The sequence below is a fragment of the Lissotriton vulgaris genome, chromosome 10, assembly GCF_964263255.1.
Source record: "Lissotriton vulgaris chromosome 10, aLisVul1.2, whole genome shotgun sequence".
Classification (NCBI taxonomy): Eukaryota; Metazoa; Chordata; class Amphibia; order Caudata; family Salamandridae; genus Lissotriton; species Lissotriton vulgaris.
In genome coordinates this window covers 87,218,795-87,243,561 of record NC_141698.1, presented here as the reverse complement: position 1 = coordinate 87,243,561, position 24,767 = coordinate 87,218,795, and the positions used below count along the sequence as shown (strand labels likewise).

Below are 24,767 nucleotides of genomic sequence, written 5' to 3'. Positions count from 1 at the left end.
CTGGTCTTCATCTCCACTGTCTGTCACCCTCAATGCACATTTTCTTTCCTTATTCATTCCGGCATCCTGAGGCCCTTTAGAACAGACCTCACTTTACCCACAGGTGGTCAAGGACTTTTGCTCCAAGCACCCCACACTCTGGAATGCTGTCTTGCCTCTTTTAGGTTCTTCGTTCAGGCTTTTGCCTTTATTTCTCCAACTAGCTCTCTTTTTCAATAAAGAACTGTCATCCAACATTGGGATTTTAAGTGATACCCCAATATCCGTGCACATGTATTTGCTTCTGTAGTTAAGGGTGGTAGGGACCCTTGCGGGCAGCATTGAACAGGAGTTTTGATTTCGCCCCAAACCAGTGGACCCCACTTGAGGAATACTAACTGTGATAAAAATATTGTACCTGTGATATTGAATTCTTGTTGTATCTAATTTTCTTTCTAGAGATTGCTCAACAGAAAGCAAAAAATTGCTGTGTAGTTCCTGTATGTTTCCTGTTGAGATATGATGTGAATAAAAATAAAGTTTAAAAAAGAAAAAGAAATAGGCAAATTTTAGGTAAACCTACATCATGAATAAAAAAACGAAATAGTTTTTAATGGCGTATCAAACAAGAATTTAATCAACTCCCAATAATATTTCTGTATTCTTCGGGCTTGAAAAGTTGGACTTATTTTGTATGTATGTGTATTTATAAGTTACAAACCTGACAGCAAAGCAGTGGAAATCTCTGCTGAGTTCTCCACTGTGTATATTCTCAGAAGCACATCTGGAATCTGTGTTCGGCTCAGCTTTCCATGCATACTTCTGGAAATGTTTGGGAAATGCAAAATCAATTTGAAAGTACGTTGCTTTCGAGATCTAAATCTTTACTCCTACTTTCATATTTTACTTTATTTACTAGAGCTCTTTTTGCAAACACAAATTTTCCTGAATACATTTGTGTTAAAAAAAACATGATTTAGAGGAATGGTCCCAGACCACTCCCAGTCACAATGTAATTAACAATTTATTACACATAGGGCTCTCTGCTGCTCTGTGTTACTATGGGATCTCCCACTAAACATCATAAACTTTGAAAATCATATAAATCCGTAATACAAGACATACTCCTGTATTACTCAGAAATTGAAGATGGGAATGGCTTTCTCAAAGGAGCTATGAAGACAGAATTAGCACCTCTAAAATCCATCCTTCATTTTGCCTCCCCTCTAACAATTAACACCGGTAAACTTGATCACTTCACTTTCATCTTGTAAGATCATTACTGGCTCCCTCTTGAAGCAAGGATTATATTTAATCTTGTGCGTCTGACCTTTAAAGCCTTAAAACCAAGGAAGATATCCTTCTGTCACTCCCTGCAACTCCTCTCCAGCGGTGCAGGAGTGCTGTGAAGCAAAACATCCCTCCTTCATGAAAATAAGAAATTTAAATCCTACCAAGCCTCACTTAAATCATTCAATTATCATAAATCATTGTGTGACCCCCACACAATGAAAGCATCTACCTAATGGAATCAGACAGGAGGAAAATGTGGTCTGTTTCTGGAAAGAAAATGAACTCTTTCCGCTTAAACAATATTTGAAAGTCTGAACTCAGCAGTGGAAATATCTTCGATGTTTTAATCCCACTGTTCCTTTCGTCAAACCATACTAATCCCCCCTCTTCTCTCTCTCCCCCTCCTCCTACAGTTTTTGTAATTTTCATTTGTTATTTGTACACGAGGATACTTGGGTAAGGTTGTTACGTTATGGGTAGAGTAGCAATAAATAAGCATCTCAAATAAATACGTAAATATCGACTGGGCAATAAAGGTTTTTTAAATGGCATCAGCTAGATATGCACTACGTGGCCCAACTCATCCAAAGCAATCACAAGAAGAGCTAAAAAATATGTCTTCACAAAAATTATCTGAAAAACGAAATGCTATCACAGCTGGCGTAATCATTCCCTATTCTACCACAGATCTTAAAGACTATTATAATAATGTCACCCTAAACAGCATCAGCAAATTGGCACCTCTCGCTTAAAAGTCAATAAAAGAGAAAATATCCTCCCCAAAGGTACTTCATCAAACTCATCTGAAGCAAAAGAACAACCAGAACTTTGGAAAAGACTTGGGAAAAGCGTCAGCCTTCACAAGCATTACAAGCATTGAAAGAACAAATAAAAACATAAAGATCTGAATCTAAACTTATCAAATGTGGTGTCACCCCTATTAAAAAAAGCCAATGTACCATGATTATTCCCTATACTAACCACATGGCTAAACACCCAAGAGGATACAAAGAACACAGTATGAGCTAAAGAAGGATTCATTTGATTCCATTAACCCACAATGGATGACCTGAAAATATACTTGGCTGACCAACGCAGATCTGTAATATTTCTGGTGGTGGTTGTTAAGTCATAGAGATACATATTGAACAAGACTAGGAAATCTTTAACTCACATGATAGAGTTTAATTTTCCTCAGATGAACTGTCTCCTGCCAGAAAAAAGAATGTTCAATGTATTCATTTTTTCTGAGTAGCTCCTTTTGTAATTGCCCCAAAAATACATTTTCTTCAGTGCTGCCAAAAGCTTAGAGGACCTCAGAAGTTTTGATTGATTAAACTGGAAAGTTAGATGTTGATAACTTCAGGAGTAAGAACAATACATGTATAATATTTTATACAGTAAATCTACTGCAACAGGGATTTGAGTAGAAAGATGTTTCTTTTATGTCGTTTTCACAGGTTGTCTGACATGAGAGCTGGCTTCCTCATGAGTCATGATTAGTTTGAAGATGAACATGAAAAGTGGAAAGAAATGTACACATTTCTAATTTGATTTGGCCGTCATAATCCCTGAACTATTGGGGCAGTGTAGGGACAAAATTTCGTACGTTACTGAATATTTGATTTTGTGGACTATTGCAGTGTACACCTTATATATCACACCAGGGGCTGTTTCGTAGACTTTGCTAAGTATATTTTCTGGTTTATGCACTTTTTTTTTACAAATGGATTCAGTTTCACACCTGATAATACTTCAACTGAGGTCTGTACAAACAGCTACGAGGATTGCCATAATAACCTTTCCTATAACAAGATGAAAGACATCATCAGTGGGCTCATTTGTGTTTATATGTTTACATTTTATTGGCCTTTGTTAAAAAGATGAGATTTGCTGTTTTTATCCTTGCTTAAATGTGTGAGGAACTGAATAAGAGTAAAAAGTGACTTACTTACGCATGTATAACCTTTAGGGGTCATCCTCTGCAGGCGAATATTACTTCATATTTACTTTTTTTAAATTATTTATAACATTTTTATTGGTATTTACATGATAAGGAGAACAAAGTGACATACAACAAAGAACCATGTTTTCATGCATTCACATCGGACAATCCGGCTTTTGGTGATAATATTGTTCGAGTCAAGTTCGTTGGTTGGTTTTACGGTCTTCATGTGACTGCCCCTCCTTCTATCGCACATATAACATTGAACATTTAAGTTATCGCTGATGGTTGCTTGTATAGATGATACATAAAACGTACACAGAACATAAAGTTGGTGGGTGGTTGTGTAGTGACAGGTCGTTAGGTGGCTCTGGAATTGTGTATACTGATTAGGTTCAGGATTTTTGTTCTTCATGGTGGTTTGTATGGGTTTAGGAATGTGTCTAGTTTCGACCACATTGCTCTGTTGGGGTTCCTCCATGGTGTGTGTCTGAGAGCAGTGTTGTCCGTTCCACGAGAAATGTCACCCAGTTCACCCACCCTTTGAATGTGACTTTGGAGTTATCTTTCCATTTTGCTAGAACAGTTTCGACTGCCGTAGTTAATAGGAAGTCCAGGAGGTATCTGTCCTGTTGAGTGGCTACGTCAGTTGTGATATGGGCAGTGGCAGTTGTGGCGAATGTTCGGTCTAGAGTGCAGCCTACAGTTTTGTTGATGAAGTTGAGCACCTTCCCCCAGAATTTGCTGACCTTACTGCAGTGATAGATGAGGTGTGCGAGGTCACCTTTTTCTGTGTCACAGTTCCAGCATCTGTCTTTATCTCTCAGACCTATCGATGCTAGACCCGCTGGGGTCCAGTATGCTTGGTGTAGTAGCCAGAATTTCGCTTGTGCCAAGACAGGCGATATCATGTTTTTCGTGGGGGCAGCCCAAAAGGATTGTAGTTCTTGTTCAGTGAGTTTGATACCTAGCTGTCTTTCCCAGTAGTTTGTGTTTTTGGCGTTGAGTCTGGTGGATATAGGGCGGAGGAGTTTGTACAGTTGTGAGACCTGGTGGCCCATCTTGTTTATAGTTAAAGAAAGTCATGGCACTGTACAAGTGGCCCAAAGCACACATAGCTATAAATGGTACAACATCGGCCCAATTTAACCTCGAAAGGGGAATGAGACAGGGTTGCCCGCTATCCCCGCTGCTGTTCCTTTTAGCACTCGAACCCCTGATTAGGGACATTCTAGCAAACAGAAATCTAGCGGGCGTAACCATTAACAATACTACAGCCAAACTTGCAGCCTACGCGGATGACCTACTCATATTAATGGAAAAACCCCACCCAATCCATTCCAGCACTCATGCACACCATCGAAACGTACGCTAAACACTCAGGATATAAGCTCAATAGAGATAAATCAGAATGCATGCCCCTAAACAGCCACACAACCAAAGAGATATTAGGACCCTCAGGGCTGGCCTGGCATCCAATTCGGGAAAAGCCTGAGAATCACCCTGGAGCAAAATGAGAAGGCAACTCTAGATAAGATCAAATGTCTACTAGAATCCTGGTCACCCAAGTTCATCAACTGGTGGGGGAGGATAGATACAGTGAAGATGATGATCACGCCCATTGTAAACTATCTTGCAGGAATGCTCCCCATGGCTTTCACAGATGAATTCCATAGAAAGATAGACCATATGTTAAACAAATTCATATGGAGAGATAAGAAACCTAGAATAGGCCTCCAAAAACTCAGGCTAGAGAAAAAGCTTGGGGGACTCAACGTAGCAGACCTGAGAACCTTCCAGACAGCCTTTATAGCCAGACACGGAATGCACTGGGTTCTCCCAAACCAGCCATACACATCAACATGGCTCTCTATTGAGAGAGCCATTCTAAATAACATTGACCCCTTAACTCTCCTTACTGCCAACAAGCAGGCACAAAAAAAACCCTATCTTTAGAATCAGAAGACAAGCGCTGCTCAAAATAGATCAGAAGCTTGAGCACAGCATCAGAAACTCACAATGGGAAACACTCTGGGTAAACCCCAAGATCAAATACAGAGGCAAGCCCCTGGACATAAAGTCATGGAGAAGACTAGGTTTCTCTTATCCAGCGCAGTTGGAAGCAGTAGGGTCTCCCCACACTTTCAACTACCTGAAAGCACAACACGCACTTCTAGACATAGAATTATACAATTGCCTGGCAATCAAAACAGCCCTATCCAAGTCAAAGCTAACCAAGCACGAACCCTCAATCTTCCATTACATAGAAACTTCATATTTACTAAATGTTGGTGTGGATCTGCCCCGGTTCCAGAAAACGTTAAATAGGACTTTGACAGTGATGATGAGAAATTAATATAAAGTTGTCTCTGATGTTTAAGCAGTTCTGTCATAAACAAATGTGAATGTTTACAGAAACCTAGTGAAGCTTCATAAATACTCCGCATCTGCTTCCTTTATGGAATAATTGATAGATATTTTGAATAACTTACATATATTGAGTTTGCATAGTATCTTTTGCATATTTTCTTTGGCTTTGTGGTGTGAACTGTGCTCTTAAACTCCCAGAGAAAATGTCTGGAGCATCTGGGATATAAATGAAGAAGGATTATTGATTCATATTGACTTGTTGTTAACTCATACTCAGTGGATTTATAGTGACTCAGCAGCCTACTGAGCTCTTTGAATTCATGAAAGCACTGGACATATAGCTCAGTTGGTGGACCCTTTTCCCTTGTTCTTATTTAGGTTTCTAAATTTTTTATTACCAGGTGCATTACTATAGTGTTGTGTAAAGTGAAAATTCAGATTTAGAGCTTTTAAGTCCGTAAAATTCAGACAAAATAAGAAGTGATGAAACACTGAATTAGTCTCAGCTACTGTCAATTACTTTGTGTTGCCCTGTGCCAATTCTTTTCTTTTCGCTACTCTAGACTGACACCAGGCAAATGCATAGCAGAATTGGTCACACAGGCTTCCCCCGACTGGTTTCAGCATTTAGCAGGGTGCAGGTTGAGTCCTTTGGCACAGTGTCGAACCCACAACAGGGTTGGCGTGCCCACCACAGTTTTGGCTTCCCACTTAGAAAAAGTCATGGATGAAATGCTCCAATTAATTTCAGCACTGATAATTTTTCTGAGCTGCGGCAGTGACTAAGATGTATTAAAACAATCCACCCCTCACTTTTTTGCTTTTCTAATTCTGTGATATTCGTTGGTTTTGTGCCAGACTCACCTCTCTTACAGTTGAATCAATAACTAAATTAATTGCATTTGTATTAGTGTGCACATTAATAGCTTCAAGGTAATATGTGCATTAATTATAATTTGAAACTTATTATAATCAGGCCCTACTGTTACCTTTTAAAATTCTGTTAACAAAAATCAGTTCTTCAGCACTGGATCTTCGATGGAACCGAATAATTCCCAGGCTTCTGGTACTCTAATATTTCCTAATATTTACTGTTGCCTGTCATCTGGAACTATTGCCCTATTGTAGGTCTTACTTGTTTCTAAAAATTTGCAAACATAATAAGTATTATAACCGGGATTTTTTGGAGGTGAAATAGTAGTGCTATATAAAGATCTTAATTTTAAGATTTTCATCTTATTGTTATCAAACTTCTTCGATCCAGTGTAGCTCGATAGCGTTAAATGGCTTACTTTATTTTTTTGGCCTTGTTAGATTCATTGGTCCACACACTTAAGGGAAATTTGATAAAGGATAAACATTCAGTTGTAAGGATCTTAAGCTAGATTGGCGGTTACTATAAATTAACATAACATGGATGTTTCTGTTACTTTTGCAGGTTATACCAAAAGACTATAAAGCAATGTCGGCTCTAGACAAGGCCATCAAAAAGAATGTACTCTTTGCCCATTTAGATGCTGCTGAAAGAAGGTAAGATTAAGCTTTTTTTTTTTTTAAGTTTTACTTTTTAAATACTACAGAAAAGTGCAAGTAGAAAATGTTCTTGTAGATCTGGTATACGCCTGTTACAAATGCATTAATTCACCTGCATTAGTAATGAGAAATACTAATCCTGTTTACACCGGCTTTCTTATTGAAGAAAGACTTATTTCAATGAGTAATTTCACTCTCAAAAGTAAATATTTTAACATCGCCTATATAAAAGCAGTATTTCTTTTTTCTTTAAACCTTAGTGCTTTACTGAGCCCAACGGTGCTACTGGGTAAGGATGTGGCAGAGCACTGACAGTCTCTTAGCCCTAGTTCTTTCTTCCTTTCATGCCATTGTTCACCATGTAGGAACTGCTCAAAACTTTGCTTCTGACTTTTCAGTTTCTTCTGGACAGAACTTAGGGCCTGATTTATATCTTGGTGGGCTACTCCATCAGAACGGTGACTGAAATCCCATCCACTGAAATATAAATCCCGTATTATATAATGGGATTTCTATTTCGGCGGATGGGATATCAGTCACGTTGTGATGGTGTAACATGTCCACCAAGATCCAAATCAGGCCCTTGGACTTTAACCTTAAGTTTGGTTTGATGTTGAGATTGCTCTCTTCTTGAGAACGTTTAGACATTGAGTGCCTTGACTTTAAGAATTCAAGGACTTCCAGAGGACTGCTGTGTTGGGAAGTTCCATCAAGTATCTACACCAAGAGATCTGCATTTTGAGAATGTCCCCGTGGTGAGAGATCCTTGACTTCAAAATAACCCTTACCTTAAAAGACTGGTCTGTAGTGACACTGATTTAATATGCATAGGTCTCAGCTTACATGGTGAAATACATTACAAATGCAAGTAATGCGCTCGGCCACCTAAAAAACAAAGGCATAGGATCAGCAGTTGGCTTTCTCAAATCAGTATGGATTATTGACTCAGATTTTTTGAAAAACCCTATTTAGGTCCTCAACTATCAGATTGTCATTTCCATAAATTACACTGAAACCACTGAATACATTTTTTTGTCCCCAGATATCACGTAATAAAGCAGATACTTAAAATGTCGACTACGTTACTACCCTTTAACGCTTCACTTCCCTTAAACCTAAAAGCTCCTAACCACCCTTTATACTACCAATCCCTTAACCCCACCAACCCTTTACTACGCCTTATCGCTACCCTTCCCTGAACCCTAAAACCCCATACTATCCCTTAATGCTACCCTTCCATGAACTCTTAAAACCCTTTACTACCCCTTGATTGACCGGTCCATGCACCCTGATAACCCTGACCCACCCCTTAATGCTACTGTTCTCTGATCCCTAAAAACCCTTCCTATCTATTAAAGCTACCATTCCCTGAACCCTAAAACACCTTACTATTCCTAAACGCTCTCCTTTCCTGAACCTAAAAACCACTTACCCTGAAACTCGGAAGCTCTTGCTTCCCCTTATTGTTACCCTTCCATGAAAACCCATTCTACTTTTTTCAGTAGATGTTCTTTATGACACAACATTTTTTTTTCCACAGTAGTTTAATTGCAAACTCCCCTGAAATACCTACACCACACCTGTGAATTGGAGTACTTTTCTTATCACACATGCTCGGTGTATCTGGGCTACTATCATTACTCAGACTGGACCCTTACTCCAAGCACTTCCAAGGGCAGCCTGTGATATCTGTTGGAGCCCTGACGTTTGGGAGGAGAACCTCGCCCACACACTCTTTGAGAAGTTACCACTGATACATACATTTAGAAAGCCTCAAATTCTACACTACCTGTATGACAATCACAACATGGTAACAGAGGTCTCACCTTTCCACAGCAACTGCACTCACATCTTTTCTCAAAGTGAAGGTAATTTCCTCCATTTACCAGGAAGATTCATATGAACCCTTGTCTTCAGAATAACTGACATCATGATGTTTTTGGAGTGAAATGTATTGCTACCATTTTAATATCAATGGGAGAATTTGTTTCAATTGCTTTCCTTTTTTATGTTTAGATTATTTCCATTGTGGCATGGAAGTTAATTTTAACCAAAATGAATCGAGGAGTTTTGTCAATTTACTTTCAAGAGTATTTTTGTATTGTGATTATTATTTGATTAAGAATTGTACAAATAGAAGATATTGTGTTCCAAATTTATAAGTATGCAATATCCTGTTTAAAGCGGAATTGAGTTCCCTTTTTGCTTGTGTGCTTCTGAAATAGGAGGATGTAATATCTACACTGATGAGCAAAACAATGGGCTTTCGCCTCAGGATATCAAAGGATGCTACTGGGTCGTCCACCCGATAAACATTAATACCAAGATCTTTGCTCCCCAGGACCACCCAACCTTTAGCCTTGAGAACGCCATGATGGAGCAGAAGTCACACATACACTTCCTCTATGGAGGGAATGGATCCCAAAGACTGCCACCGACAACACAGGTTTCCCTGGCGGCCTGGTGCAGGGTCACAAAGATACTCTTTGTTGATTCTCATGTAAAGCGCTCTGATACCTTCGGGTCTAGCCAGTGCTATATAAAACTCTTTAAATAAAACAAATAAATAAATAAAATACTCGGATAAGCACACAAAGTACCAGGGAAACACCCCTCTAGAAGGGGACATGACTGAAAGAGGTGTAACATTTTGGGGATTTGGGGCCTGGGCCACTATAGGCATTTCCTCCGTGGGAGATATCTCTGAGAATGGCGATATAATGCCCTTCTCCTTGGCTCAACCGGAATACCACATACACCTATCCTAATTTCTAAAGTATGTGCAATTGTGTCATGCTTGGCCGGCTGAGGGCCAGGAGGGGACAAAGATTCTGGAATACGCCACTCTTGAGGGGCGGATACTAATTAAATATTTGGGAAAAGGTGGTCTCCCTTACATAAAGGACAACCAATAATAATGTGCCAGATACCCTGGGCCAGCTTAGAGAGAGATGGAGGCAAGATGTGGACGATTTAAAAGACATAGTCTGGGAGGTGGCATTGATGCAGCCACAAGCAGTGACCATTAAGTAACGCCTACGTTTGATACAATTCAAAATACTCCATAGGGTCTATTATGGCCACCAAAGGTCTTTCAACATGGGGAGGGCATCCCTACTGAACTGTTTGCCTGCGTTGAGGCCATAGTGTATTTTATACATACACGAGAGTGCCCCCGTATAAATGCCTACTGGAGTGCGATGGTCCAGCAACTCTCAGATATCCTGGAGGTTTTGCTCCCGCTTGATCTGAGGTACGTTCTTTTGGGGATTCCAAATGATGTTGGTGTCCTGCTTTTCAAGCTCCTCTTTAGTGCCTTGGGTCTGGTAGTGGCCAAACAAGATGTGGCTAAGTTTTGGGGAGCGTTGGAGGTACCTTCCATATAAGAATGAAGACGGGGGATGCACCTCTATATGGCAGGGGAGAAGGTGACCTAGTGCAGCAGAAATTGTCCCCGTATGTTTTCCAAGATCTAGGGGTGGTAGAGAACTTACTATGGGCCGAGGTCTGAAGAAGGTAGTCCTGGTCCGATTGCCCGTTAGAAATGAAAAACTTCAGGGGTGTATAGCCATGCCTTATATGTACTATTCTATACATGCTACATGTCTGGGTGTCACAAGACTTGCAACGTACAGACTAATGTGATTCTGTGTACTTTCAGTATGTATTCTTTTTTTTTTTTTTTTGAAACCTTTATTGTGCAACATAAGTATACAGATATGGGCCCACAACCAGTCTGGCCGGCCTCGAAAATGATCGGTAGCACAAAAAGCAAGGTAGGAACGGCCCAGCAGTCCCAGAGACAAAAAGCAGCAATTATCCGAAACATTACTTATAGGAACAAGGGACCAGTGAGTACAGGATAAATGAGGTTAATTTTTAAAGTTTTTAAAAAAGGAAGGATCAGACGCATTCAATCTCCAAAAGCACTGAGCAGGCAATGATCACAGCTGATTATAGCAAAACGAAGGGTAACAATCGAAGGATTGGCATAAAGGAATACGTATCAGGATAGTAGCATACAGTCACAGTAAATACTGGTCATTACCCGCCCCATGAATGGAACATCTTAACTAATGTTAGCGGTAAGTCTAACAACAGAAGCGATAAGCAGCTCTACACCTAGCCACCACACTGACCCAAAAGAAGAAGGAAAAAGTAAGAAGAATCAGAGAGAAAGGAGATAAATAAGGCCCATAGAAACTGAAACGAAACAGAAAACCCCGCCCCCCAACCCCCCACCCTGCACGCATGCGGAGGCTACGGCCTACTCCCCCCCCCCCTAGCAGTGTGCCTGTCGCCCGAAAAACCGAGACCCGAAATTTAGAGACAGATAAGGGAAAAAGGAAAAGAAAAAAGGAGTAATATAATACCGGAGGAGGGCAAACTCAAAAGGCTCCCGGTCTCCCTCGCCATTAGTGGAATCGCCACTCCAAAAGAAAAAGTCAACTACTACAGCCTCTTAGTATAATAGAAATGGGGGCGAAGCATCACATATTGCGCAATAAATTGTATCGTAGGAACTCGCCAATCCCCTTCCCCTCCAGCCACACAGACATCCAGCATTAGTGGAAAGCACTTAGCCCTGGCCCGTCCTTGTAGGTCCCCCATGCCATGTCCACAAAGGAGATGCCTTCCCAGCAGACAAAGGAAAACAAAATGTCCACGCGTGGCCGGGGCACAACTCACCATCACAAAATGGACGACGCCGACAACAGACAGAGTCTCCTCCATTGTAAACAATCACTCCCAGTTCCAGGTTTGAAAAAGCATACCACCGTGAAGACACAGGGGCGAGGGATGAGGCAGCAGGCATTAGAGGCAACAGTAGTAGAACCAGTGTCTGAGTCATCAGCGGCGCTGTTGCGGAGGGGGCCACCGTCAGATGCTGAGAAAGGCGTCCTCCAAAACAAAAGAGACGTGTAGACAGTCTGTCCCAGACACCCACACGATCCGGGGTCGTCCATTCCCCACCGCATCCGACCAAAACCACAGGATCCTCCTCAAACATAGGTGGGGGCAATTCCTCGCGCATCTGGGAGGCATCCGAGCGCAGTTGCCCCAGTGTAATCGCAATGTCATCAAGTCTTCCACTGAGCGCTCGGTTGCCATCGCTGCAAGCAGACTGAAAATCATTCAGAGCGGCAAGGATATCGCTGCGGGACAGCACAGGTTGAAGTCCCCACATCGAAGAGCTGCTCGGTGCCTCCAATCGCTCTCACACCGCACTTCAGCGGACAAGGGATAGTGCTCCATTTTACGCAGGCACCCGGCAGGCGTTTCCAGCTGAACGGGAGAACAAAGGCAGGGCAGAGATAAGACCGGTTTAGGCAGACTACTGCTAGAGTCTCGATGGCTTCCAAAACGTGAACCCGAGAGGCAAGCAGTGGCAGCGGCCGTCTCCTTTACGATGCAACACCAGGCTGGAGTACGGGAGCGGTCAGTGAGAACCGGGGAGGATAGAGAACAAAGCCGTTAGGCTCACCTTACACACTCCGTAGTCTTTATCAGCCCTAACGAGCCACCACTCCGAAGATGCGCTCCAGCCGCACCGAGTGACAGCCGGGGCACCCCCGAGGAGGTCCGCTCCGGAGTTGCAGCTTCCCGGTGGGCCGACTCCGCCCAGGTCCTGCTGGCCGCCGCCGAGGAGTTAGTGTCCGGCCCCACTCAGCAATCTAGGGCTCGGCTCAGGGTCGTACGAGGCCATTGGTAAACTCCACCAATACGTCCGTCTGCGAGGCCGGTAGAGACACAGGAATCGCGCATTCGACATCTGCGCGCATTCATCGTTGCCCCGCTGCCATAAAATACCAAAATCGTGCTCAGGATCGTCTTGCGGGGCTCAGAGGCATACGGAGCCGGGAGCCTACACGTCCGTGCCGATCGCCCTCAGTATGTATTCTTGACAGTTATGCACATTGCACATGACTGTATTGCTTCTTTGGTTTAAGCTCTAAAAGAAAAACCTATTTAAAAAAAAAAAAACACTGATAACCAGACTTCTTGGTTTATTTCGGCGGCCCTAGTTGTTAGTCAATAAAGTATCTCAACCTCTTGTTTCTAATTCCAGAATTGAGTGTAGGTCAGACCTTATATGCAGGGACCCCTGTTGGACTGTAGGTGGAGGATGAGTGGGCTAAAATAATTCATTTAAAGAAGGAAACATGAAGTGATTTGTTCCAGATCATGAGTTCATAAAAGGAGAAGGCCTCCCTTCTGTTCTTTCGTTCACACAATTCTTTGTGTCCAGTCTGATAATGTCCTAACTTCTGGTGTGGCTCTACACTCCAGTTGGATTGCCTCTGGGACCGGTATAGAGAGGGGTTGTTTCTGGTAGCTTTTCCAGTAATGCAGCTGATCCTGAAAATGATGGGAGCCTTGAGGAGGAGTCAGTGTAGTTCTCTCAGTGTACAAGAGAACATTGAGCAAAACATTGCAATCAGCCAAATGGAACTGGACCAACGTGTATGCTGTTGGTCTGAAGTTGAATTGGGATAGGAGGGTGTTTCACATTTTTAACGAGAAAACATGGATGCCGTCTTAGTTTACTTTATGTTGTTCTCTTTAAAGGAGAGGTCTGTGTTGAGGTCAATCCAAGTTGTTTTGCATTGTCTTTCAGCTGGGAAGTGAACCCATCTAGATTTATTTCAGATAGTCAGGCTTATATATATGGTTGATGTAGGTTGTTTGCAAAATAATTCTGTCTTTCCCTAGTTGAGATTTGGTAGGTTCTTAATATGCAGTTCTGGATTCATTTAACAGTGTGTTTAAGTCACTAAATGTCATGTGGAGATTTTAGGATAGAGTCATGTGTTTTCATCACATTAATTAATTTAGATGTTTTTGACTGGAAGTATGGAACACAGAGATTTCATGTAGAAGTTGTGACTCCCACAGGGCCATACCATCGTTTCCCTCTCTTCCTGAGCCTAGACCTGCCGATCAGCTTACGGCTTTTTCCCCCTCTGTTGAATCAGACATCTTGACAATCCTAAAGTCCCTGAAGTCCGGGTCACCTACCCATACGTGCCCAACCAGGGTGCTTGGTGGGGTGGCTGATGTGGAGAAGTGTGGCTCAATGATTAGAGCGGCAGACCCTGATGCAGAGGTCTAGCCCGGGACCAGGGTTCAATTCCCCGCCTCGGCGGGTCTTGGGCTCAAAATTCCACGGATCTGATAATTCTCGCCTTGGTGCCTATTCCAATCATGGAGTCCCACTCTGCAACTCTGGGCAATAGCTTGCTTAATCTCCACAACGGCCCCCACAACGCTAAGGAAGCCTGGCCTCCACCTTGGGGGTGCCCAGGAGTGGACGCCTCACAGGGAAAGCCAGGATGGGTTCCACAGCGGTATTCGTACAAGCGCCTTGAGACCCTTGCGGGTGAGTAGTGCGCTATACAAGTATCAATTTACATTTACATACTGTGTGCAATGAGGTTACCCAGATTGTGAACCTCTCCCTTTCCACTGCGACGGTCCCGACCAACTGGAAGCAGGCCAAACTATTGCCGCTCCTAAAAAAAGGCCGGGATGGATCCTGCTGCCCCCTCAAGTTACCGGCCAATATCCCTGCTGCCGGCTCTGGCTAAAGTCTGCGAAAAAACGGGTTTTCGCCATCTGGACTACTTTGTTGAGTCATCTCACACCCTTCACCCTGCTCAATCAGGGTTTAGGGCAGCCTATAGCACTGAGACTGCCCTGGTGGAAATCTCAGAAGCAATTCGGGAGTGTCTGGATGGAGGCGGCAGAGCTATTCTTATTTTATTAGACCTCTCTGCCGCCTTCGATACAGTGCCCCATGGGCTTCTCCTTGCCAGGCTGTCTGCTATTGGCATCACCGGAACTGCTTTGGATTGGCTGACGTCATTTCTAGATGACAGGACGCAACAAGAGTGGCTGCCGCCATACGCCTCCTGCCCTAGAAAACTTACAACTGGAGTCCCGCAGGGTTCTACACTTAGTCCCCTTCTTTTTAATGTTTACTTGACTCCATTGATCTACCTGGCCGAACATTTGGGGGCTAAAATTATGGCCTACGCCGATGACACCCAACTTTTGTTCACCTGGCCAAGGGACAATTTGGACACATCGGCTGTTCAGCACTGCCTTTCATCTGTCTTTCGGTGGTTAGCGCTTGCCTAACTAAAGTGCAATGAAGATAAGTCTGAGGTCCTTTTCTATGTTTTTTTCCCCGACAATTTTAAAAATCTTTTGTGGCCTCCTGACGTTCCCTGCCCCAAATCTATGGGAGGTCCTGCTAAGAACTTGGGGGTTTAGTTCGGAAATGATCTGAAATTTGAAGATCATATTAAAAGACTTACTGGGGCCTGCTTTGGAACTCTCAAAGCTTTACGCAGATTTTTTCCTCTTCTGCCAAGAGAGGCCAAAGAGACTGTGGCGCGTGCCCTCATTCTCTCCAGGCTGGATTATGCGAACGCCCTGTTTTGTGGCCTGCCTTCCTATTTGATCAAACGGCTCCAGGTGATTCAGAACGCGGTTGTAAGACTCTTGTTTAATCTGCCTAGGAGATCCAGTGCTCGCCCTCACCTGCGTAGCCTACATTGGCTTCCGGTGGCACGGCGTATTACCTTTAAAGCTTTGGTCCTTCCCTTTCGAGCGATCCATCAGCTTGGGCCATTTTACTTGAGAAAACGCTTTTCTCTCTATGTCCCCAATCGCTGTCTTCGATCAGATAATCAGTGCAGGATGGCTGTGCCCAGATTTAAGTTCAGCAGGCTTGGAGGCCAGTCTATCTCGGTGACAGTTGCTTGAGCATGGAACGCACTCCCTCTTCACCTGCGGGCAGCCCAGACCATCTCTTGCTTTAAGAAAGGTTTAAAAACTCATCTGTTTTCTATTACTGATTAAACCTTCCCATTAGCCCTCCTTTTTGCTCACCTTCATTCCACGCTTCGCGCCAGGATACTCGCGAGTAATAGAGCGCGTTATAAAAACAATTGATAACATAAGTTTAAGATTATTGGAGAGATGTTGTATCCCTGGGGTGCTAAGCAGGCAAGTTTAGAGGTGAGCCAGTGCAGGACATGTCAGAGAAACCTGTGTCTTCCAAGGTGTAAATCAGTGCTTGATCGAACTGTGTTGAAGGCATAGAGTTCAAGCAGGATCTTGAGGCGAGGTCATTTTTATCATTAGTAAAGGAGGGTCACATTGACTACCTGGAGGATAGCGGTCTCCTTGCTACAGAATGGTCTCAAGACACGTTTGTAGTCCTTTAATAAGTTATTGTTGTTGATCTGATTCTTTAGTTGGGTGGAAACCACTTTCTCAGTAGTTGTACAGGTAAAGGGTAGGTGATTGATTGGGTTGTAGTTGGCATAGTTGTCTGGGTTCAGAGCACTTTACTTCAGTATGGGGAGTATATGTTCTGTTTTGAAATATTTTTTAAGAGGGGTGACAGAATCACCATGAAGAGATTTCATCATGAGTGATGTAAGGATGTCTTCTTTGTTGAAGTTGGGTTCAGAATGTTTGTGAGGTCAGTAAACAAAAAAAGATTCAGGGCAGTCCATTTGGTGATGGAGTGATAGTGTTTGGAGGCAGAGTGGATGGATTTCTGGATTGTGCTGCTCACCCCCCCCCCCCCCTTGTAGTTTTAAATAGCGCGAACTTGACAAGGAGGTATCAGAGCGCTTTACATGAGCACCAGTTATGTTACACCAGGACACAATCAGTTTTGTTAGGCACGGCTTCTCTTTGAAGAAGTGATTGATGGTGCTGCACTTGACTAATTGTATGAACGGGAAATCTGGTAGAGCTTTGAGGCAGAGTGCTGTGCTTTTGTCTGTTTGTTGATGGTTGACTTGTAGAATGTGACTCTGGTTATGGAAACAAGAGATCTCCATGCCGCTCACAGTGATTCCAGTTGAGTGTTGCGGTCAAGGACATGGACCCATCTTTATTTATTTTCTTGTCTGCATATGGTGCTCTTGTTCTTGGATCGGTCTGATAGGTCAGGATAGGAAGAATTTTGATTTCATGGCTAATGCTGTCAATGTTATGTTGCATTCCAAATGATTGTCAAGGATTATGTTTGCTTCCAGTGGTGTATTAACATATAATGTGAGCTGTTGGGACTTTGAGAGGGTGACAGGTTCATCTTGGAGTTTGTCTGTGGGAAACTCTTTGAAGGGCCACGTGTTTGAGTCACAAGGGTTGTTGAATCTCTGAGGAATGTGGTGTGGCTCCTGAACAGCGGCAGATGTGATGATTCAATTTTATTTTATTATGTTTTGGCTCTCAGAAGAGGGCCACATAAAATATACAAGATAAAAAACAAGACAAATACATAACAAAATTATGACGTTTGAGAGACAGGTTTAAATACAAAACTGACATGCAAAGGCAAATCTACGGGAGGTCGGAAAGTCAAAACATCTCCAGAGACATATTAATAAATAGCTAAAAAACCTTTAAAAAAGTTAAAAATATGGAAACAGAACATTTCATTAGGAGGGCAGTAAAGTGCATGAAGAAAGCCGTTCAAAGTGACGATGCCCAGGCGGAGACAAATACATTTTAACCATCTGGAGCGCAATTTACGGAGCGCGGGGCAAATCAGTAAAACATGCATACAGTCCTGGCTACTCAATTTACATAAACTGCACAAAGCAGAGGAGCCATACCATTTGGATAACAGTAGATTTAAAGGTACTAAGTCGTAACGTAAAAGAAACCAAAATCTACGAATACCATGTGGTAGGTTCCATGTAACATAGGATTGGGGCAACTTCATCACATAGGAGTTAAGGAGAAGGTCTACATTCCTTTTTTCACAAATTAACTTTTTGTCAGAGTGAAAACATAGATCCCACGAGGCTTCTTTTAAAACGAGTTTTAAATGTAAGGGAGAATACAAAAACAAAGCGTTTTCATCTAATTTTAGAAGGGTTACAGCTTTTCTAAAATTACTTACAAGTTGAGAAAACTCTTTAAAATTACCCAATAATTCACTTCTGAGGAGTGCTCGCATTGTCCCTACTTCCGCTCTAGCCAGGCAGGCCACCCATCTTACTAGGGCACATAATCCCTGTACCCAGCTGCTCCTAAGACCAAAGTCGAGCCTGCAGGCGGCCAAAGAGCACGAAGTATTTAGGGAAGATAGAGATCTTAGGAGTTTCCCCTCAATCTTATGGCAAAAGTCCCAATTTTTCACCTCTATGAGTTCAATACCATACAGTATTGTTGCGGGGATTTTAGATCTATACACTTCCAATAAGCTCGAGAAGTGCCTTTTCCCCGTTGCCTGGTATAGGGAATTTAAACCTTTGCCATGGGCAAGAGCTTTGCGTGAACAATGCTCTATATGGAGCCTCTCACTCAGGTTAGCCGTGATGATTTTTCCCAGGAAGGTATAGGAGTTTACAACCTCCAGTTTTTGGCCCCCGATAAACCAACCAAAATCTACAGATCGGCACTTCTTCTTACCGGCTATACACATAACTTTACTTTTGGTTATATTGATCTTCATGCAATGGGCTGCATCAAAGACATGGAGAGCATGTAGCCGATTTGCAAGTCCTTTAGGGGTCAAGTCAAGAATAAGGACATCATCGGCGTACATCAGGCAGGATATAGGGGTCCCCCCCACCACCGGGGCGATGCCCTCTCTGGCAGACAAGGCGGCGGGTAGGTCTGCTGTGTATAAGGAGAACAAAAGGGGAGCCAATAAACAGCCTTGTTTAAGGCCATTCAAAGATGGAATTTGATAAGATAGCCCCCTTTCGCCCCCTAACAAGACCCTACACCAGGTCTCTGTATGGAGAGACTGAACCAGCTCCAACAGATAGGTTGGAACACCGAGAACTGCCAATTTTCTCCACAGCGTTCTACGGTCTACTTTGTCGAACGCTGTGGAGAAATCAATAAAAGCAGCATACACTACCCCTCCTCTCACCTGGACGTATTTATCTGTAACCACATGAAGAGCGGTGAGGTTGTCTAACGTACCGTGATCCCTACGGAAGCCGGTCTGTTCAAACGGCAAGATATTGTTCTCCTCGACCCAATCGGAGAGTGAATTTAAAACACATTTCGCAAAGACCTTTCTGATGGAGTCGAGGAGGGCAATCAGACGGTAATTGCTGGGGCTATCCCTAGTTCCCTTCTTAAAAATAGGGACCAAGATACTTCCCCTCCAGGAGGCAGGTACCGTTTTAGACAAAAAGCAGGCTTTATACAGTGGGTACAGGATTTTACTCCACCTTAAAGGATCCTGTTTCAGGACCGTCATCGGGAGTTCATCAGGGCCCATTGCCCCAGAGACACGCATGTTTTTTATAGCCATCTCAATTTCTTTTTCTGTGGGGTAATTAATGAGACCTTCGGGTGTAGCCTCTATGGCAATATCTTCACCTGTAATCCCGTTCCCTGCATAAAGATCCCGAATATGAGTAATCCATACGTCTTCCGCTATAGGGATGGGAGAGGGACTTAGTCTAGTACCGCACCCCTTCCCGATTATTGCCCAAAATTCTCTGATCCTACCATGGACAACAGATTCCCTCAAGTTGATCCAAACATTGTCCTCCCTTTCCTTTTTTATTTTTAGCTTAAGTCTACATCTTTTTCTTTTTAGCCTGGAAATTTCTTTTTCACGTTCCATGACTCTATCTAGATATTGTTCACGGACTAGTTTATTTATTTCCTTGTTCAGGACACGCAGTATACTAGGGACCACTACCCCTTTTCTAGGGCGAGAAGTTTTTTTTGCAAATAAAATGATGTTTCGCATGAATTCTTCAAAATAAATTATTTCATTCCCACGCCACTCATTTAATACTATTAAGGTATCAGATAAGAAATCCTGTACCCCATTAATGGCGGAGGGATTCCAGAAACACCTTCCCGAAGAAGCGTGGAAGGCAGCATCACTGCCATTAAGAGACCAAGGCGCAGCGGTCATGGGATTTAAAGAAATAGTTATAAACAATATACTATGGTCACTCAGAGAAGTAGGTATAATCTTAAGGTCCTGAATATAAGGAAACAAACCATAGTCTGCGATTGCATAGTCCAAGATAGAAGACCCAAAAGGAGATTTGTGAGTAAATTTAGCAGGCACGTCGGACGGGAATCTCCCGTTTAGTATAAGACCGTCAACGGCCGCTAATTCTTTTAGCAAAATCTTCCCTCTTTTATTAGTCACTAACTTATCAGGGAAGAGTGGTTGGGGAACAAAATGCGCCTCTTCTTTAGATTTATTTCTAAAAAGTTTCAGACTAACATTGGAGATTTTGCAGTTCAAGTCTCCTACAAGACTAATTTCCGGAGGGGATGGGACATTTTTGATTTGATCAATATATCGGAATACCTGCTTCAATATAGAATTAAAACACTCTTCTGGAGGGATATACACATTGAGGATTACGATAGGTAACTTTATACAGTTATTGAACAGATTTTCAATGGTTATAGCGTGGCAAAGTTTACTTGGGTCAATATAATGGGAGAATCTCCATTGCAATTTATTTGATAGTAAACAAGCGATTCCCCCCCTAGCATGACCTTTCTTGGAAGGGGCAGCAGGCACTTCCAAGGCATAGAAATCCTTTGAAGCATCCAGCATATTAATACACCAAGTTTCCTGTATACAAATCACGTTAGCTCCTAGAGAAAATAAAAGATCAAATTTCTCTGGGCTACTGTGAATCCCTGCCGCATTCCAAGAAATAATTTTTAGTGGGATGTTAAAGATGATGAAACAATTTGGGATTATCTTTGGTTTTTGTAGATAAGGCACTATGCAGCCAATCCAACGATTGTTATCCTCTATGAAAGAGGAAATCTGAGTTAGCGGGAGTGGCTTCACCTGCGAGACCGAGCGTTTTCCCTTAGAGACCCAAATCTTCAGGTCTCTAAGAGGAGAGGCTACCCCATTTTGTTCATCACCCCTAAATGCCTTCCCAAGGGAAGGATTTGTGTTACCAAGGTTAGAAATCGGGAGAATATCAATACCTGTACGTTGAAAATTCTCGGCTTGCTGTAATATCAAATTTACAATGATAGGAGAATAGAATTTAACCCTTATACTCAATACCCTAACTCCACCAAACAGGAAGACTAACTCAATGTCCCTAGATTGGATATGGTGAAGACTTTCAATCTCGCTAAAGCGCTTAAGAAGCCATGCTCTGTTTAGGGGTAGGTCAACATCGAATAAAGGTAAAAAGTCTAACACAAGAGTGTCCACAGGAGCCTTTGAAGTTGTTAAATGACGAGCAGGAAGGGAGCGGTCTCCAATCTCTAAGGCAGCAGAGAAAGGAGGGGCCGAGGGGTTAAGGGCCCCAGATGGATATAGGATTGGAGCTCCTGTCGCAGTCAGTGGAGAAGGACTTGGAAGAGGACCCCCCATTTGTGGCATAACTTCCAAAGACGTTGGTGGACACAGTTCCCTTTCCACCTTTAAAGATGTAGAAGTGGGTGAGTTCAGTTCAATTTCCGCCTTTAGGGATGTAGAGGTGGGATCCAAGTCTATTTCTTTGTTCTCCAGTGCAACCAGAGAATTTTGGAAGATTATCCGACGCTGCCTTTTCTTCCTGTATTTTCGAATTGGTTTCCTTTTATTGCCTTTATTATTTCTATGTTTACCGTTTTTTACCTTTACCTCATGTTTATCGTCCATAGGTTCTTTTTTGTTTTCAGACATGAAAATAGGGAATAGATCTTGAACCACTTTAGGGCCGGAAGTAGATTTGTTTTCTTCCTCGATCTCTAGAACTGAGTTCTTAATACAATTAGGCACAGTGGTTAAGGGCATAACTACGGTGTGTGTTTCCAAAACTGCTGTTGCAGCCTTCATATCTGAATCCACTATAGGCACATTTATTTTCCCCTTTGGCAAGCTGTGTTCGGCCATGGCGGGGGAGACACTCCTCATATCTGGCGACTTTTGTAACAATGTCTTCAGTATTTGGGTAACTGAATCCAAGATACAATCCGAGCTGCCTACAAATTTCCCCAGGAGAAATAAAATGGAGGCTAGTAATTGTTCCAGAGCAATCATGGATTCGGAGATCGGTTTTTCACACGCTTCCACTGGACGGCAGATACCAGATAGATTGAGACCCGGACTCCTGGAAACATTTGACAGATCGGACATGTCCTGACCGTTTAACGAAGGGGTACTACTATACAACATTAACCCAGATGGAGTAGCACCCCCCGAGGGTTTAATAGGGTCCTGAGTCTCCAATTTAGCTGTATTTACATAGCGTCCACAGAGTTCAAGATCAATGGATAGTGATGACAAATCCACACCCAACCTAGTCAAGTCAAGTCAAGTCAGAAAATTTATATAGCGCACTACATACCCGGAGGGTTTCAAGGCGCTTAGGAAGGGGAGGAGGATTACTTGTCGAATATCCATGTTTTGAGTTGCTTTCTGAATGCTAGATGGTTCTGGGTAAGGCGAAGGTCAGCGGGGAGTGAGTTCCATGTTTTGGCAGCCAGGTATGAGAAGGATCTGCCTCCTATGGTGGTTTTATTGATGCGAGGTACAGTGGCGAGGGCTTGGCTGGAAGAGCGTAGTTGGCGGGGGGGGGTGTAGAAGGACAGTCGTGAGTTGAGGCATTCTGGTCCGATGTCGTAGAGAGATTTGTGTGCGTGGGTAAGCAGTCGGAAAGTGATTCTCTTATTGACGGGTAGCCAGTGGAGGTCTTTCAGGTGACCAGAGATATGTTCGTTGCGCGGGATGTCTAATATGATCCTGGCTGAGGCGTTTTGGATCCGTTGGAGTTTTTTCTGGAGTTTAGCGGTAGTACCTGCGTAGAGGGTGTTTCCATAGTCCAGTCGGCTCGTGACCAGGGCGTGGGTGACTGTTTTTCTGGTTTTGGTGGGGATCCAGCGAAATGTTTTTTTGAGCATGCGAAGAACGTTAAAGCAGGATGAGGAGACGGCGTTGACTTGTCTGTTCATTGAGAGTGAAGAGTCCAGGATGACGCCTAGGTTCCGTGCGTGGTCTGTCGGGATGGGTGCTTTTCCAAGGGCTTCCGGCCACCAAGAGTCGTCCCATGCAGAGGGGGATGTACCTAAGATGAGGACTTCTGTTTTGTCTGAGTTCAGTTTCAGACGGCTTTGTTTCATCCATTCGGCAACTTCTTTCATTCCTTCGTGTAGGTTAGTTTTGGCGGTGCTGGGGTCATTGGTGAGGGAAAGGATTAGTTGAGTGTCATCCGCGTAAGATATGATGTTGAGGTTGTGTTGGCGGGCAATGGCCGCGAGGGGGCTCATGTAAACGTTGAAGAGGGTGGGGCTGAGTGAGGATCCTTGTGGAACTCCACAAATGACTTCAGTGGCCTCGGACTTGAATGGTGGAAGGCGGACTCTCTGGGTTCTTCCGGTGAGGAACGAGGTGATCCATTCAAGTGCTTTTCCTTGTATTCCAATGTTATTGAGGCGTTGTAAAAGGGTGTTGTGGCAGACTGTGTCGAAAGCTGCAGAGAGGTCGAGGAGGATGAGGGCGACTGTGTCTCCATTGTCCAGTAGAGTTCGAATGTCGTCTGTTGCTGCGATGAGGGCGGTCTCAGTGCTGTGTTTTGCTCGGAAGCCGGACTGTGAGGGGTCGAGGGATTTGTTGGCTTCGAGGAAAGCGGCGAGTTGGTTGTTGACAGCTTTCTCGATGACTTTGGCCGGGAATGGAAGGAGTGAAATGGGGCGGTAATTTTTGAGTTCGGTGGGGTCCGCTGTGGTTTTTTTTAGAAGGGCGGTGAGTTCGGCGTGTTTCCAGTCTTCCGGGAAGGTGGCGGAGTTGAAGGAGCAGTTGATGACGTCTCGGAGGTGCGGTGCTATGATGGAGTCTGCTTTGTTGAAGATGTGGTGAGGACATGGGTCTGTGGGGGATCCTGAGTGGATGGAATTCATCAGGCGGATTGTGTCCTCAGTGGAGATTGGGTTCCAGTCGTTGAGGGTGTTCACGGGGGGAGAATGTTCAGCAAATGGTTGGGTGGGTTGGTCTCCGGGTTGGTTGTCGAAGCTGTTGTGGATGTCTGCGATCTTGTTGTGGAAGAATGAGGCTAGGGAGTCGCAGAGTGCTTGAGAGGGGGTGATGTCGTTGGAGTTGGCCGAGGGATTGGAAAATTCCTTGACGATGTTGAAAAGTTCCTTGCTGTTGTGGGCGTTGTTGTCAAGTCGATCCTTGAATGCTGCTTTCTTGGCCTTTCGGATTAGTTGGTGGTGTATGCGGGTGGCGTTTTTGAAGGCGTCCTTGGTGCTAGTGGTTGGGTCTTTTTTCCAGGCCTTTTCAAGGGAGCGGCAGAGTTTCTTGGACTTCTTAAGATCGTCGTTGAACCATGAGGCCTTCTTGCTGCCCGGTTTGCTTTGACGTATTTTCAGTGGTGCTAAGGTGTCGGCGGTGTTGGATAACCATCGGGTGAGGTTGGCGGCGGCTTGGTTTGGGTTAGAAGACTGAGCTGGGGTGATGAGAAGGAGCGATGAGGAGATCTGGTCGATGGCGATTTTGTTCCAGTATCTTTGCAGAGTTGGTTGGAGGTGGTTGATGGGTTTCGGCTTGTTGTAGGTGAAGTGAACGCAGCTGTGGTCAGTCCAGAGGAGATTCGTAGTGTGGCTGAAGGAGACATGATTGCTGGAGGTGAAGATGGGGTCGAGTGTGTGACCTGCGATGTGGGTGGGG

General features: G+C 43.6%; 1 protein-coding gene across 1 annotated transcript in view; it reads left to right on the top strand.

Annotated features, from left to right (window-relative positions):
* The window catches only part of PRKAR1B (protein kinase cAMP-dependent type I regulatory subunit beta), a 516,439-nt gene that overhangs the window by 183,890 nt on the left and 307,782 nt on the right, over positions 1-24,767 (top strand). Inside the window, exon 4 of the mRNA XM_086940549.1 lies at positions 7,026-7,117. Coding sequence (XP_086796675.1) covers positions 7,026-7,117 — 92 coding nt within the window. The remainder of the gene's footprint in view (positions 1-7,025; positions 7,118-24,767) is intronic.